The 18,045-nt window shown below is 48.6% G+C and overlaps 1 protein-coding gene across 2 annotated transcripts in view; it reads left to right on the top strand.

Moving 5' to 3' along the window:
- The window catches only part of masp1 (mannan-binding lectin serine peptidase 1), a 239,108-nt gene that overhangs the window by 19,784 nt on the left and 201,279 nt on the right, over positions 1-18,045 (top strand). For both annotated transcript variants that reach the window (XM_038815774.1, XM_038815773.1), the window contains exon 2: positions 12,759-12,984. In XM_038815774.1, coding sequence (XP_038671702.1) covers positions 12,759-12,984 — 226 coding nt within the window. The remainder of the gene's footprint in view (positions 1-12,758; positions 12,985-18,045) is intronic.

The following is an 18,045-nucleotide window of genomic DNA, read 5'->3' as shown; positions in this document are numbered from 1 at the left end:
GATGAGACAGAAACTGGTCAAAACCGTCATTGGAAAACGTAGAGAAGGACAGTGAGAGGTGCCCAAGAGGAAGCTTAGTTTCATCCAGTAGAAGATACACTTTGAAGGAGCGAGACTTCTTAATTCAAACAGCTACTGAGAACAGAAAAAGTGAGAGCGAAGGTATGTGAATATGTAAATACAAAGGAAAGTGTAGATTAGGGACTGGTAGAGAAATAAAGTAGAAGAGAAAATTTAAATATATCCAGTAAGATCTTCAAAAGGGAACACACAATAAAACTTGTCAGGATAATAACTCTGATAATCCAAAACAATGCGGGTGAACAGACATGGTAATATTACAGACAGAAATAAGGAAATACGGATTTGTTGGACAATTGCTTTGGATCAGTCATTGCAGAGGAGAAAGAGGTTAATATATCTGACATTCCAGTGAAATCAATGAGTTTAATGAGGACACTGGGATTTCACACCAAGTAAATAAGGGCAGCATGGGTAGCACAGCGGTTGGCACTGCTGTCTCACAGCTCCATGGTCCCAGGTTCAATTCCGGCCTCGGGTGACTGCGCGGAGTCTGCACGTTCTCCCCGTGTCTGTGTGGGTTACCTCCGGGCGCTCCGGTTTCCTCCCACAGTCCAAAGATGTGCAGGTTGGGTGGACTGGCCGTGATAAATTGCCCCTTAGTGAACAAAAGGTTAGGTGGGGTTATGGGGATTTGGGGATAGGGTGGAGACGTGGGTTTAAGTAGGATGCTCTTTCGAAGGGCCAGTGCAGACTCAATGAGCCGAATGGCCTCCATTTGCACTGTAAATTCCATGAATTTATGAAAATAAAGAAGTTTGATTTATTTACAGTTACAGTATATACACTTCCCGGTAGATCCTGACCAACTCTCTCTCCGGCCAGTGTCTTTTTTTTAATTTTAGAGTACCCAATTATTTTTTTCCAATTAAGGGGCAATTTAGCGTGGCCAATCCACCTACCCGGCACATCTTTGGGTTGTGGGAGTGAAACCCACGCAGACACGGGGAGAATATGCAAACTCCACACGGACAGTGACCCGGGGCCGGGATCGAACCCGGGTCCTCAGCGCCGCAGTCCCAGCGCTAACCTCTGTGCCACATGCTGCCCCCGGTCAGTATCTTACTGACTGACCTTTTCATATACAGTGAAGTTTGCCGTGCCTCAGTGAGGGAGATGGTACTCTGCGAGAACCGCAGGGAAGATATTCCCATCTGGATATTACATCAGGGACAAGAGCAAAAGACAGCAAGGAGAACCAGAAAAGTGATAGACAGAGAAATCCAGGGCATGTATCAGATAATGGAACTGTAAAAAATAGTAGGGACGGGACAAGGAACGTTAAAGGACTGACCTTAAGGTTTTGTATCTCAACACGCAGAGCTATCAAAATAAAATGGATGAATTTGTTACGCAGATAGATGTAAAGGGATATGATATAGTTGGGATAACGGGGACACAGCCCCAAGGTGACCAAGGATGGGAACTAAACATTGAGGCTATTCCGTTTTTAAGGAAGGACAGACAGAAAGGAAAAGCTGGTGGAGTTGCATTGTTGATTAAAGAGGATATTGATACAATATTGAGGAAAGATATCAGTACAGACGATATGGAATCTGTCTGGGTCTAGTTAAGAAACATTGAGGGGCAAAAAACATTTGTAGGGGCGGTATATAGACTCCCAAACTGCAGTGGCAATGTTGGGAATAGCATTTGGCAGAAAATCAGAGATGTGTGTGATAAAGGAACATCTGTGATTATGGGTGACTTTAATCTACATATAGATTGAGTGCTCAAATTAGTCACAGTACAATAGAGGAATTTCTGGAGTGTATATGGGATGGTTTTCTGGACCAGTGTGTTGAGGAACCAATGAGGGAACAGGCCGTCTTGGACTGGGTGTTGTGCAATGAGAAAGGATTAGTTGGCAATCTAGTTGAGAGAACCCTTGGGGATGAGTGACCATAATATGGTGGAATTCTTTATCAAGGTGGATAGTGAGGTAGTTGATTCAAAGACCAGAGTCCTGAATCACAAGAAACGTAACTATGATGGTATGTGGCATGAACTGGCTGTGACGGACTGGGAAACATTACTGAAAGGAAGGACAGCGGACAGGCAATGGCAGCATTCAGGGAACGAATAGGTGAACTCCAAAAGTTGTTTATTCCTATTTGGCGCAAGAGTAGGAAAGAACAAAGAAAAGTACAGCACAGGAACAGGCCCTTCGGCCCTCCAAGCCCGTGCCGACCATGCTGCCCATCTAAAACCTTCTGCACTTCCAGGGTCCGTATCCCTCTATTCCCATCCTATTCATGTATTTGTCAAGATGCCCCTTAAATGTCACTATCGTCCCTGCTTCCACCACCTCCTCCGGCAGCGAGTTCCAGGCACCCTCTACCCTCTGTGTAAAAACATTTCCCTCACACATCTCCTCTAAACTTTGCCCCTCACAGCTTAAACCTATGCCCCCTAGTAATTGACTCTTCCAATCTGGGAAAAAGCCTCTGACTATCCACTCTGTCTGTGCCCCTCATCATTTTGTAGACCTCTATCAGGTTGTCCCTGAACCTCCGTCGTTTAAGTGAGAACAAACTAAGTTTATCCAACCTCCCCTCATAACTAATTCCCTCCACACTAGGCAGCATCCTGGTAAACCTGGTAAAGGGGCTGGTTTAGCACACTGGGCTAAATCGCTGGCTTTTAAAGCAGACCAAAACAGGCCAGCAGCACGGTTCAATTCCCGTACCAGCCTCCCCGAACAGGCGCCGGAATGTGGCGACTAGGGGCTTTTCACAGTAACTTCATTGAAGCCTACTCGTAACAATAAGCGATTTTCATTTTCATTTCATTTCAAACCTTTTCTGTCCCCTCTCCAAAGCCTCCACAACCCGAATTGAACACAATATCCCAAGTGCGGCCCAACTAAGGTTCTATGCAGCTGCAACATGACTTGCCAATGTTTATACTCAATGCCCCGGCCGATGAAGGCAAGCATGCCGTATGCCTTCTTGACTATCTTCTTTGTTCTCCACCTGCTTGAACACTTGCAGTGACTTCTGGACATGTACACCCAATACTCTTGAGGGTTCTGCCATTTACTGTATATTTCCCACCTGTATTGGATCTTCCAAAATGCATTACCTCACATTTGTCCGGATTAAACTCCATCTGTCATCTGTCCGCCCAAGTCTCCAAACAATCTAAATCCTGCTGTATCCTCTGACAGTCCTCATCGCTATCCTTTGTGTCGCCCGCAAACTTACTAATCAGACCAGTTTCATTTTTCTCCAAATCATTTATATATACTACAAACAGCAAAGGTCCCAACACAGATCTGTGTGGAACGTCACTAGTTGCAGATCTTCCCTTCACAAAACCATGTTGTCTCTCGCTAATACATCCATTTGCTTCCAAATGGGAATAAATCCTGTCTCGAAGAATCCTCTCCAGTAATTTCCCTACCGCTGACATAAGCCTCACTGGACTGTATATTTCCTGGATTATCCTTGCTCCCCTTCTTAAACAAAGGAACAACATTGGCTATTCTCCAACCCTCCGGGACATCACCTGAAGATAGTGAGGATCCAAAGATTTCTGTCAAGGCCTCAGCAATTTCCTCTCTAGCCTCCTTCAGTATTCTGGGGTAGATCCCATCAGGCCCTGGGGACTTACCTGCCTTAATATTTTTCAAGATGCCCAACACCTTTTTAATCTCAATGTGACCCAGACTATCTACACACCCTTCCCCAGACTCATCATACACCAGGTCCTTCTCTTTGGTGAATACTGATGCAAAGTACTAGAGGTTTACAGCATGGAACCAGATTCTTCGGCCCAACTTGTCCATGCTGCCCACTTTTTACCACCAAACTTGTCCCAATTGCCTACAATTGGCTCCATTTCCCTCTATACCCATCTTACCCATATAACTGTCTAAATGCTTTTTAAAAGACAAAATTGTACCCACCTCTACCACTGTCTCTGGCAGCTCGTTCCAGGTACTTATCACCCTCTCTGTGAAAAAATTGCCCCTCTGGATCCTTTTGTATCTCTCCCCTCTCACCTTAAACCTATGCTCTTTAGTTCTAGACTCCCCTACCTTTGGGAAAAGATGTTGACTATCTACCTTATCTCTGCCCTTCATTATTTTATAGACCTCTATAAGTTCACCCCTAAGCCACTACGCTCCAGGGAAAAAAGTCCCAGTCAATGCAGCTTCTCTTTATCACTCAAACCATGAAGTCCCGATAACATCCTCGTAAATCTCTTCTGCACTCTTTCTAGTTTAACAATATCCTTTCTATAATAGGGTGACCAGAACCGAACACAGTATTCCAAGTGTGACCTTACTAATGTCTTGTACAACTTCAACAAGACGTCCCAACATTGTTCTACATTGCAAGTCAGCTATTTAGCCCATTGTGGTGAACCAGCCCCTCTACCATTCACTGGCCCAATTGGTCAAGATCCTATTGCAGTCTTATATAACCTTCTTCACTGTCCACTATGCCACCAATCTTGGTGTCATCTGCAAACTTACTAACCATGCCTCCTACATTCTCATCCAAATCATTAATATAAATAACAATTAACAGTGGACCCAGCCCCGATCCCTGAGGCACACCGCTGGTCACAGGCCTCCCGTTTGGAAAAACAACCCTCCACAACCATCTTTTGTGTTCTGTCGTCAAGCCAGTTTTGTATCCAAATGGCTACCTCACCCTGGATGAGTTTGATTTAGTGGCCATTACAGTGACATGGTTGCAGGATGGTCACGATTTGGAGTTAAATTTCTAGGGGAGTTAAATATCATAGGGTATCAGACTATTCGGAATGTCAGACAGGAAGGTAAGGAAGGTGGTATAACATTTATTTTTAAGGATGACATCAGGGCAGTAATGAGAGATGATATAGGTTCCATGGCGAAAATGTTTGAATCCACTTGGGTGAAAATTATAAATAGAAAGGAGAAAAGTCACAGATAGGCTTAGTCTGTAGGCCACCAAATAATGACATCATGGTGGGACAGGCAATAAACAAAGAAATAAATGATGCATGTTAAAATGGCACCCCAAATATCCTAGGGTATTTTAATCTACATGTCGATTGGTCAAAACCGGATTGGTCAGGGTAGCCTTGATGAGGAGTTCCTGGAATATATCTGTGATAGCTACATTGAACAGTATGTAATGGAACCTCCAAGGGAACAAGCTATCCTAGATCTGATCCTGATAATGAGACAGGAATAATCAATAATCTCACAGTTGGGAATCCTCTCGGAAGGAGCGATCATTGTATGGTTGAATTTAAAATACAAAATGAGTGTGAGAAGGTAAAATCCAATACCAGAGTCTTGTGCTGAAAAAAAGGAGACTGCAATCGGCTGAGGGAGGAGTTGGCTCGGGTAGATTGGGAGCAAAGACTTTGTGGTGGAACAATTTACGAACAGTGGAGGACTTTCAAAGAGATTTTCCACGACAGCAAAAGTATATACCAGTGAAAAGGAAGGATTGTATGGAAAGGGATAATGTGGCAAAGATTAGTGGGAAACTAGAGGATTGGGAAATCTTTAAAGGTCAGCAGAAAGCTATAAAGAAAAGTAAGATAGATTATGAGAGTAAACCAGTTCAAGATATAAAAACAGATAGCAAAAAATTCCACAAATGTATAAAACGAAAAAGGGTATCTACGGTCAACTTAGTCCTTTAGAGGTTGAGAAAGGGCATTTAATAATGGGAAATGAGGAAATGGCTGAGGAACTGAACAGGTCTTTTCTGTCGTTCTGCACAGTGGAAGACACAAATAACATGCCAATAATTGTTGGGAAGGAGACTGTGGCAGGTGAGGACCTACAAACAATAATTATTACTAAGGAAGTAGTGTTGGGCAAGCTAATGGGGCTAAAGGTAGACAAGTTTCCTGGCCCTGATGGAATGTATCCCAGGATACTAAAAGAGATGGTGGAGGAAATAGCAAATACGCTCATGTTGATTTTCCAAAATTCGCTGGACTCTGGGATGGTTCCGGCAGATTGTAAAACAGCAAATGTGACGCCACTGTTTAAAAAAGGGGGCAGACAAAAGGCAGATAACTGTAGGCCGGTTAGCTTAACTTGGGGAAAATGCTTGAATCTATTGTTAAGGAAGAAATCGCGAGACATTTAGATAGAAATTGTTTCATTGGCAGACGCAACATGGGTTAATCAAAGCCAGGTCATGTTTGACTTATTTAGTGGAATTCGTTAACTGACAGAAAGAAAAGAGTTGGGATTAATGTTGTTTCTCTGGTTGGCGATCAGTGGCTAGTGGTGTCCCTCAGGGATCCGTGTTGGGACCGCAATCGTTCACAATTTACATTGATGATTTGGAGTTGGGGACCAAGGGCAATGTGTCCAAGTTCGCAGATGACACTCAGATGAGTGGTAAAGCGAAAAGTACAGAGGATACTGGAAGTCTGCAGAGGGATACAGATAGTTTGAGTGGGCAAGGGTCTGGCAGATGGAATTCAATGTTGATAAATGTGAGGTCATCTATGTTGGTAGGAAAAACAGCAAAATGGACTATTATTTGAATGGTAAATAATTTCAGCATGTTGCTGTGCAGAGAGATCTGGGTGTCCTTGTGCTTGAATCACAAAAAGTTGGTTTGCAGGTGCAGCAGGTAATTAAGAAGGCAAATGGAATTTTGTCCTTCATTGCTAGAGGGATGGAGTTTAAATGCAGGGAGGTTATGGTGCAGCTGTATAAGGTGTTAGTGAGGCCACACCTGGAGTATTGTGTTCAGTTTTGGTGTCCTTCCTTGAGAAAGGACATACTGGCGCTGGAGGGTGTGCAGAGGAGATTCACTAGGTTAATCCCAGAGATGAAGGGGTTGGATTACGAGGAGAGGTTGAGTAAACTGGGATTGTACTCGTTGGAATTTAGAAGAATGAGGGGGGATTTTATAGAAACATTTCAAATTATGAAGGGAATAGATAGGATAGAAGATGGAAAGTTACTTCCACTGGTGGGTGAAAGCAGAACTAGGGGGCTTAGCTTCAAAATACGGGGAAGTAGATTTAGGACTGAGTTGAGGAGGAACTTCTTCACCCAAAGGGTTGTGAATCTATGGAATTCCTTGCCCAGTGAAGCAGTTGAGGCTCCTTCATTAAATGTTTTTAAGGCAAAGGTAGATAGATTTTTGAACAATAAAGGAATAAAAGGTTACCCGGGCGGGTAAGTGGAGCTGAGTCCACAAAGGATCAGACATGATCTCATTGAATGGCAGAGCAGGCTCGGGGGGCCAGATGGCCTACTCCTAGTTCTTGTGTTCCTATGTTCTGTCTCTCTGTAGTTTCCTGTGATCTTGGGCCGAACGGTTGCCATACCAGGCTGTGATGCAGCCAGATAGGAGGCTTTCTATGGTGCATCTGTAAAAGTTGGTAAGAATTAATGTGGACATGCCGAATTTCCTTCGTTTCCTGAGGAAGTATAGGCATTGATGCGTTTGGTTGTAGAGTTGACATGGGTGGACCAGGATAGATTGTTGCTGATGTGCACACCTAGGAGAGACTAAGTCAGTTAGGATTATATTCACTGGAGTTCAGAAGAAGTGAGAGGGGATCTCATACAGACGTACAAAGTTCTAACAGGATTAGACAGGGTAGGTTCAGAAAGAATGTTCCCGATGGTGGGGAGTCCAGAATTAGGGATCATAGTTTGAGGATTGTTGCTCGTTTTGCTAAGTGTGCTTTACACTTAATTTGCTCTGTTTAATCACCTTGCTCTAGAGTCGCCAGGTATCTTTATGATACCACCACGAGGTTCAAGTTCAAGTCCTGATCAATAACTCAATACGAAATGAAATGAAAGTCGCTTATTGTCACGAGTAGGCTTCAATGAAGTTACTGTGAAAAGCCCCTAGTCGCCACATTCCGGCGCCTGTCCGGGGAGGCTGGTACGGGAATCGAACCGTGCTGCTGGCCTGCCTTGGTCTGCTTTAAAAGCCAGCGATTTAGCCGAGTGAGCTAAACCAGCCCCAGAGCTAAACCAGCCCCAAAATACACCAGTTAGTAAGGTTCAAATCAAAACACATTTATTATATACACAGTCAATCGCTACTCAAGCATAAAATACTACAGAACTAGACTATTTCTACCACTAAAGGCCAATACTTAGCTTTGGAAAAGGAACCCACTGGGTCAGGGAACAATGGCCTCTTGTTCGATCCTGAGACTGCAGGCTTCCAACTGGTATGGACTAAGAGTTAGGAGCGCCTATCTCGTAGCGTGCGTTGACTGGACACTTATCTGTTGATGCAGCTGCTAGGTAGGTCTCTGTCAAGGTTTGTTTCGAGCTGCTGAGAGACCCTGCCAAGAAGACCGAATTGAACTTGGGGACTCTATAGTCCCCAGGGGCTTCGTGCCCTTTTGGGCAGACCCCGTACCTGGATCCAATTGATTGGACTGAGTTCCCAATCAATTGGTTTGATTTCCCCAATACTGGGGCTGTTCCCTGATCGCTGGGCAGTTCCTAAGTGTCCGTTGGCTTCTTTTGTGTTGGCTCCTGCTGGCACCGAGGAGTCTGGCTTTGCCTCGATTATCTTAACTGTTGCTATTGTTCCCGGGGATCGCTCATCAATATGCAGATGGTCGTCAGTTTCAGTGCTGTCTGCTTTCTGCGAGTCTAATATACAGGAAGCTTGGCATTCTGCTTGCTTCCCTGTACCTGTCCATTTTTCCCTGCGTTCTTAGCGAATCTCCATTTTAAAGTTGGGAAGTGGCCAACCTGGGTGGCTACAGGATACGGGGTAAACCTTTTAGGACTGAGGTGAGGAGAAATTTCTTCACCCAGAGAGCGGTGAGTCTGTGGGATTCACTCCCACAGAAAGTAGATGAGGCCAAAACGTTGTGTAATTTCAAGAAGGAATTAGATACAGCTCTTGGGGCTAAAGGGATCGAGGGATATGGGGGTGGGGGGACAGACAGGATCAGAGTATTGAACTTGATGATCAGCCATGATAATGAATGGCAGAGCAGTCTCGAAGGGCCGAATGGCCTCCACCTGCTTCTATCTTCTATGATGTGGAGATGCCGGCGTTGGACTGGGGTGAGCACAGTAAGAGGTCTTACAACACCAGGTTAAAGTCCAACAGGTTTGTTTCAAACACGAGCTTTCGGAGCGCAGCTCCTTCCTCAGGTGAATGGCGAGGATACCTCGCCATTCACCTGAGGAAGGAGCTGCGCTCCGAAAGCTCGTGTTTGAAACAAACCTATTGGACTTTAACCTGGTGTTGTAAGACTTCTTACTCTATCTTCTATGTATGACTGGAACTCAATAAGTTACCGTGAGCAAGAGAGCAGCATTAACAAAAATAACAATAATGACAGGGCCAGTTTGAAGAAAGTCAGTGAGGGAATAGCAATTTCCCATCTTCCCAATCTCTCGATTCAGCAATTCCCCCTTTAGATGTTCCACTGAGATTCTCTCAGATTGGCATCAAAACAAATCCCATGACACAATTTGAAGAAAGAGAAGAGGATTCTCTGCGTTCTGGCCAATAGTTATCACTGTGCCAAAATCACTCAATAAACCAATCTGGTTATTCTGGGGTTGCTGATTGGCTGCTGCATTAATGACCTCACAACAGCGACTGTATTTCCAAAGTCCTTAACCAACTGGGAGGCACTTTGTCATGTCCGGAGGCTCCGAAAGACAATCTGGGAATGTAAATCGTCTCAAATCATTCAAATTCAACTTTTTGCTGAAGTAACTGATGTATTAAACAATGTATTAGAAGGATGAGGGGGAATCTTATTGAAACTTACAGGATACTGCGAGGCCTGGATAGAGTGGACGTGGAGAGGATGTTTCCACTTGTAGGAAAATCTAGAACCAGAAGACACCATCTCAGACTAAAGGGACGATCCTTTAAAACAGAGATGAGGAGGAATTTCTTCAGCCAGAGGGTGGTGAATCTGTGGAACTCTTTGCCGCAGAAGGCTGTGGAGGCCAAATCACTGACTGTCTTTAAGACAGAGACAGATAGGTTCTTGATCAACAAGGGGAGCAGGGGTTATGGGGAGAAGGCAGGAGAATGGGGATGAGAAAATATCAGCCATGATTGAATGGCGAAGCAGACTCGATGGGCCGAGTGGCCTAATTCTGCTCCTATGTCTTATGGTCTTATGGAATGTTATTTCTGTGGACTTTGAGGGAAATTCAATAAGTTTTCACAAAAGACACTTCACTAAAGTCATAGTTCATCGGATTGAAGGCCAATTATTGACCTGGTTCGATGTAGACCAGAGTGAGGTGGGGTAATGGGTCAAATTGGATCACAAAAATCTGTGTGAGTCTAAATTTTCCTGCGTTACTGATGATTAAATGGTTCATTTGAGAGCTGTATTTCCAGTGACGTACCAATACAAGCAGTGTAGAATGACAAAAATATATTAGTCCCTGACCTACACCCCCTACCCCCTGCCCCCCCTACCCCGACACCCCCTACCCCTACACTCCCTACACCCAACTACACCCCCTACACCCCCTACCCCCCTACCCCTGCCCTCTTACCACCTGACCATGCCCCCACCCCCTGACTACCCACCTCACCCTTCACTGACAGTACCCCCCCCACCTCCTGATCGCCCGACTCCCTCCGATCACCCAACTACACACCCCACCCCCGTTAAGGAATTGTCTCAATCCAGGAAAGAGTTAAACATTTACCCAAACTAACAGATAGCGAAAGATCTTGTTGAGAAATCACACACAGGCTTTGACAGGCTAAGAGTTTCCAGACAACGAACCAGGTTTAAGATTAATGATGGCTGTATCTGCAATGTTTCTTTGATTCTCAAGAATTGCTCAAAGAACTCTCGAAATATAACAGAAAATGGGACTTATTCTCGAGTCAACACCTTTTCTTTATAATTATCAACTTTGTAAATAAGTAACCAAGCTTCTGCAAGAGAGTCAGATCTCAGCAGGATAGAGATCCAAACAATCTTCCCATAAAACTGGGATAAAGGAAACCGAAACAGGGCTTTATGCTTTTCATTGTAAGCTTCAATTGATGTTTTATCTGTTTCGCTATCTTAATCATTTTTATTTCTACCTGGATTGCAGTTAGTGCTTTGAGTTGAATTGAGATAACTTGCATACTCACTTTGGAATATTCAAAGTAATATTTTAATGTAATCTAAAATGTTGGATAATGGTTAAATGGGTTTCGTTGTCACTCTGTCAGCCTCACAAATTCTAGAAATCCTCTCAAACTTTTTAATTATAAATTCTTTTTTTTTAACATTTCGAGTACCCAAATGATTTTTTTCCAATTGAGGGGCAATTTAGCGTGGCCAATCCACCTGCCCTGCACATCTTTGGGTTGTGGGGGCGAAACCCACGCAAACACGGGGAGAATGTGCAAACTCCACACGGACAGTGACCCAGAGCCGGGATCGAACCTGGGACCTCAGCGCCGTGAGGCGGTTGTGCTAACCACTGTGCTACCCTAGAGGTGGCATTGTTAATTAGAGTTAGTATAACAGCTGCAGAAAGGCAGTTCGAGGAGGATCTGCCTACTGAGGTAATATGGGTTGAAGTCAGAAATAGGAAAGGAGCAGTCACCTTGTTGGGAGTTTTGCCTTGCTGGCGGCGCTGAGGTCCCAGGTTCGATTCCGGCTCTGGGTCACTGTCCGTGTGGAGTTTCCACATTCTCCCCGTGCTTGCGTGGGTTTCCGGTGCGCCACCGTGCTGCCCTTAATTATAAATTCTGAGGGAGGAATTCTCCAAGAGATTGAGCTGAGTGAGAAATATGCAGCCTCTATTTCCTGCGGAGATATTTTGTTTAGTGTCGGAAGTCCTGGGGGAAAGAACTTTTCGAGCCCATTTCCTTCGATTCAGCAGAGCTGATTAAGCTGTTGCGCTATTTTACAATTAAATTTTAGTTGAGGTTTTGATCTAAATTCAATCTAATCTAAATTCAAAATGCAGATTAACTCTTTCCAGGTGGTGTGGGGGTAAGGTTAACAGAACTGCCCCTCCCCCACATCCCCATGGTGATTGTCACTACACAGAAAATTCGGCACGTTGTTAAATTGAGCTCGCAAAAGGGTGGCGAGCATATTTGAAGACTGTGAAGTGTGATAGTATTCATTGTAAACTAGGAGAGAAGTATATCGGCCATTCCTTCATTGTCACTGGGTCAAAATCCTGGAACTCCCTTCCTAACAGCACAGTGGGTGTACCTACACCTCAGGGCCTGCAGCGGTTCAAGAAGGCGGCTCCCCACCACCTTCTGAAGGGCAACTAGGGATGGGCAATAAGTGCTGGCCTAACCAGCGACATCCACATCCCGTAAATTAATTTAAAAACATTCGCAATGGGCATTGCCAACTGGACGATGATGTCCGCCTTGAGGGATAATGAGGGTCTGGCCTTCCACGGACCCAAGTGTTTAGCCTTGAACCCTGAGTACGCGTCTCACTCCTTAACTCTGAGACTGTGGGCAGCCGACAGTGTTAAGGGTTAACACTTTGGCGATTATGAGTCTCGGGAATGGTCGGGGACAATTGCTTTCTGCATCAGTGAAAGGCAAAGCCAAAAGGCACCCTTCTTACTCATTCTGCATCACCCCGAGACCTGATTGCATGTCAGGCCTCAATAGGCAACACTCCTGTACAGACGCTGGAGTGTTTGGCTGATAAATCCCACCAATAGTTTCTGATCAGTTCTCTCTCTTCTCCTTTGGCAGATGTTTCTGGTTGTTCGTGCTCAGCCTCTTCTCCACAGCAGCAGCAAACCTGACTGAGTTGACTGGGATGTTTGGACATATTCAGTCTCCCAATTACCCGGAAGGATACCCGAGCGATTTAGACGTGACCTGGAATATAACCGTTCCCATTGGATTCCGAATCAAGCTGTACTTCATGCACTTTGACCTTGAGCCCTCCTATCTCTGTGAATACGATTATGTGAAGGTGAGATGCAAACACCCCTCCCCAAACATTTCAACATCAGTTTTCCTTTCATTTCACGCGATGCTCTCAATTACAATTTAACATCAATATTTCTAATTTGGATTGAATTTTATATCAAATTTGGTAAAGCATTAAAAGCTATCCCAGTGCTCGGAGCTATCCCAGTGCCCGGAGCTATCCCAGTGCTCGGAGCTGTCCCAGTGGTCGGAGCTATCCCAGTGCTCGGAGCTATCCCAGTGCCCGGAGCTATCCCAGTGCCCGGAGCTATCCCAGTGCCCGGAGCTATCCCAGTGCTCGGAGCTATCCCAGTGCCCGGAGCTATCCCAGTGCCCGGAGCTATCCCAGTGCCCGGAGCTATCCCAGTGCCCGGAGCTGTCCCAGTGCGCTCGGAGCTATCCCAGTGCCCGGAGCTGTCCCAGTGCTCGGAGCTGTCCCAGTGCCCGGAGCTATCCCAGTGTGCCCGGAGCTATCCCAGTGCCCGGAGCTGTCCCAGTGCTCGGAGCTATCCCAGTGCGCCCGGAGCTATCCCAGTGCCCGGAGCTATCCCAGTGCTCGGAGCTATCCCAGTGCGCCCGGAGCTATCCCAGTGCTCGGAGCTATCCCAGTGCTCGGAGCTATCCCAGTGCTCGGAGCTATCCCAGTGCTCGGAGCTATCCCAGTGGTCGGAGCTGTCCCAGTGCTCGGAGCTATCCCAGTGCTCGGAGCTGTCCCAGTGCTCGGAGCTATCCCAGTGCCCGGAGCTATCCCAGTGCCCGGAGCTATCCCAGTGCTCGGAGCTGTCCCAGTGCCCGGAGCTATCCCAGTGCCCGGAGCTATCCCAGTGCTCGGAGCTATCCCAGTGCTCGGAGCTATCCCAGTGCTCGGAGCTATCCCAGTGCCCGGAGCTATCCCAGTGCTCGGAGCTGTCCCAGTGCCCGGAGCTATCCCAGTGCCCGGAGCTATCCCAGTGCTCGGAGCTATCCCAGTGCTCGGATCTATCCCAGTGCCCGGAGCTATCCCAGTGCTCGGAGCTATCCCAGTGCTCGGAGCTATCCCAGTGCTCGGAGCTATCCCAGTGCCCGGAGCTATCCCAGTGCCCGGAGCTGTCCCAGTGCCCGGAGCTATCCCAGTGCCCGGAGCTATCCCAGTGCCCGGAGCTATCCCAGTGCTCGGAGCTATCCCAGTGCCCGGAGCTATCCCAGTGCCCGGAGCTATCCCAGTGCCCGGAGCTATCCCAGTGCTCGGAGCTATCCCAGTGCTCGGAGCTATCCCAGTGCCCGGAGCTATCCCAGTGCCCGGAGCTGTCCCAGTGCCCGGAGCTATCCCAGTGCCCGGAGCTATCCCAGTGCCCGGAGCTATCCCAGTGCTCGGAGCTATCCCAGTGCCCGGAGCTATCCCAGTGCCCGGAGCTATCCCAGTGCCCGGAGCTATCCCAGTGCCCGGAGCTATCCCAGTGCCCGGAGCTATCCCAGTGCCCGGAGCTATCCCAGTGCTCGGAGCTGCCCCAGTTCTCGGAGCTATCCCAGTGCCCGGAGCTGTCCCAGTGCTCGGAGCTATCCCAGTGCTCGGAGCTATCCCAGTGCTCGGATCTATCCCAGTGCTCGGAGCTATCCCAGTGCCCGGAGCTATCCCAGTGCCCGGAGCTGTCCCAGTGCGCTCGGAGCTATCCCAGTGCGCTCGGAGCTATCCCAGTGCGCTCGGAGCTATCCCAGTGCGCTCGGAGCTATCCCAGTGCCCGGAGCTATCCCAGTGCTCGGAGCTATCCCAGTGCCCGGAGCTGTCCCAGTGCCCGGAGCTATCCCAGTGCCCGGAGCTATCCCAGTGCCCGGAGCTATCCCAGTGCCCGGAGCTATCCCAGTGCCCGGAGCTGTCCCAGTGCCCGGAGCTGTCCCAGTGCTCGGAGCTATCCCAGTGCGCCCGGAGCTGTCCCAGTGCTCGGAGCTGTCCCAGTGCTCGGAGCTATCCCAGTGCCCGGAGCTATCCCAGTGCCCGGAGCTATCCCAGTGCCCGGAGCTATCCCAGTGCCCGGAGCTGTCCCAGTGCCCGGAGCTATCCCAGTGCCCGGAGCTGTCCCAGTGCTCGGAGCTATCCCAGTGCGCCCGGAGCTATCCCAGTGCCCGGAGCTGTCCCAGTGCGCCCGGAGCTATCCCAGTGCGCCCGGAGCTATCCCAGTGCCCGGAGCTATCCCAGTGCCCGGAGCTATCCCAGTGCCCGGAGCTATCCCAGTGCCCGGAGCTATCCCAGTGCTCGGAGCTATCCCAGTGCTCGGAGCTGTCCCAGTGCCCGGAGCTATCCCAGTGCCCGGAGCTGTCCCAGTGCCCGGAGCTGTCCCAGTGCGCTCGGAGCTATCCCAGTGCGCCCGGAGCTGTCCCAGTGCGCTCGGAGCTGTCCCAGTGCTCGGAGCTATCCCAGTGCCCGGAGCTATCCCAGTGCCCGGAGCTATCCCAGTGCCCGGAGCTATCCCAGTGCCCGGAGCTGTCCCAGTGCTCGGAGCTATCCCAGTGCCCGGAGCTGTCCCAGTGCCCGGAGCTATCCCAGTGCTCGGAGCTATCCCAGTGCTCGGAGCTATCCCAGTGCCCGGAGCTATCCCAGTGCCCGGAGCTATCCCAGTGCTCGGAGCTATCCCAGTGCCCGGAGCTATCCCAGTGCTCGGAGCTATCCCAGTGCTCGGAGCTATCCCAGTGCTCGGAGGTATCCCAGTGCCCGGAGCTGTCCCAGTGCCCGGAGCTGTCCCAGTGCTCGGAGCTGTCCCAGTGCTCGGAGCTGTCCCAGTGCCCGGAGCTATGCCAGTGCTCGGAGCTATGCCAGTGCTCGGAGCTATCCCAGTGCTCGGAGCTATCCCAGTGCTCGGAGCTATCCCAGTGCTCGGAGCTATCCCAGTGCTCGGAGCTATCCCAGTGCGCTCGGAGCTATCCCAGTGCGCTCGGATCTGTCCCAGTGCGCTCGGATCTGTCCCAGTGCGCTCGGATCTGTCCCAGTGCGCTCGGATCTGTCCCAGTGCGCTCGGATCTGTCCCAGTGCGCTCGGATCTGTCCCAGTGCGCTCGGAGCTGTCCCAGTGCGCCCGGATCTATCCCAGTGCGCCCGGATCTAAATATGTAAATTTATTCAGCTTGTTTGAATCTATATAAATTGTTCAGCTGCAGAGTAAAAGCCCGGATGCTCCAGCTGATCACCTGTTTTGAATTGATTTGGGTCTCTTGGTCTATACTTTCCAGCCCGTCACTCGCCACGGTCTAAAGGAGACCCCCCCCTTCTCCTGTTGACCCCCCCCCATCCCACCGTCCCCCCACCATCTCGTCCCCCCCCTCCTGTCCCCCCCCCCCCCCCCCGTACCCCCCCCCCCCCCCCCGGCCCCGTACCCCCACCGCGCCCCCCCCCCCCCCAGCCCCGTACCCCCACCGCCCCCCCCCCCCCAGCCCCGTACCCCCACCGTCCCCCTCCCTCCCCCCCGCCCCGTTCCCCCCCCCTCGCCCCGTACCCCCCCCCCCCCCCCCCCCGCCCCGTACCCCCACCGTCCCCCTCCCTCCTGGTCACTGTGTCAGTGCCTCAATGAACAACAGAAATTTTATAGCTGCCTTTGGAAATTGGGAGGAAAACATTTGTAAGATTTTAGGTCTGGAAGCCGTGGTTACGGAGATAGGCTGTTGAGTATTGGTAAGTAATTATCAGATAGGTTTTAGAAAAGGATTAGATAGAATTCATGAACTAAATGACAGGAAAACTATACAACTCCCCTGGTGATGGAGAGGGTGACAAGGTGGTTGATGAACAGATGACAATTTCTGCAGAGCAGACTGACAGATTCTCTCAGTCTTTCACACTCTGCCACTCGTGGCCTTCGCTCCTTCCTCGGCCGGCTGCGATGTCAGCAGCTTTTTGAGTCCTTCCAATCGAGGGGTGAGCTCTACCCTTGTGAGCACCCATTTTATCCCCTATTTCTGGAGGTCAGTGGCAATTCCTGTTCAAATCCTAACGACCAATGGCTATGGGATGTGTACCCAGGATGTCAGAGTGGTGACTTCTCCTCCTGTACATCACCCTGGATTGAGGAGACTTTTATTTGCTGAATGAAGTCAGAGCACATGGCACCCGGAGACTTGCTGCTATTGGTTTAAGAATGTTTTTAGAGTTTAGAGGCCTGACTTGCTCCAGAGGGAGTGCGATCTGTGTGAGTTTTATCTTTATCCTGACTTGGTCCCTCTTAGGATTTTTGAAGCTTTTTTCGAGCGAGAGAATTCAGTGATGAAATGAAAAATGAAAATCGCTTATTGTCACGAGTAGGCTTCAATGAAGTTACTGTGAAAAGCCCCTAGTCGCCACATTCCGGCGCCTGTTCGGGGAGGCTGGTACGGGAATCGAACCGTGCTGCTGGCCTGCTTTGGTCTGCTTTAAAAGCCAGTGATTTAGCCCAGTGAGCTAAACCAGCCCCGTGTGCCAGTGTGTTCCATGAGACGAAACTAAAACAGCAAAGTTGTTAGTTATGTGAAGAGAAAAAGATTGGTGACGACAAATGTTGGTCAGAAACAGGGGATTTTCTAACGGGAACAAATAGATGGCACCAGCTAAATACAGACTTTGCTTCTGTCTTCATAAAGGAGAAATGATGGGGAATGCAGTATTTAGTAAGAGAGAGAAACAAAAGGAGATCAGTTATAGAACAGTCAGCCTGACATCAGAAGAGGGGAAAATTTGAGATTCAATTATAAAAGATTTTACAGCTGAGCACTTAGAAAACAGAGGCAGGATCGTTCGGAGTCAGCATGGATTTGTGAAAGGGAAATCATTCTTGACAAATCTACTGGAATGCTTTGAAGATGTAACTGGTGGAGTTAATGAGAGGGACCCAGTCGATGTTTTTTGGACTTTCAGAAGGCTTTTGGCAAAAAGGAAACCCACACAGACATGGGGAAAACGTGCAGACTCCGCACAGACAGTGACCCAAGCCGGGGAATCGAACCTGGGACCCTGGAGCTGTGAAGCAACAGTGCTATCCACTTGTGCTACCCTAACCCTAACCCTAGGGCATTTAAATGGTCATTGGATAGGCATATGGATGATATGGGAATAGTGTAGAGGGACT

This window comes from Scyliorhinus canicula, chromosome 13 (genome assembly GCF_902713615.1).
Source record: "Scyliorhinus canicula chromosome 13, sScyCan1.1, whole genome shotgun sequence".
In the NCBI taxonomy this organism is placed as follows: Eukaryota; Metazoa; Chordata; class Chondrichthyes; order Carcharhiniformes; family Scyliorhinidae; genus Scyliorhinus; species Scyliorhinus canicula.
Note: the sequence above shows the minus strand (reverse complement) of the source record. Positions and strands in the feature narration are given on the sequence as shown.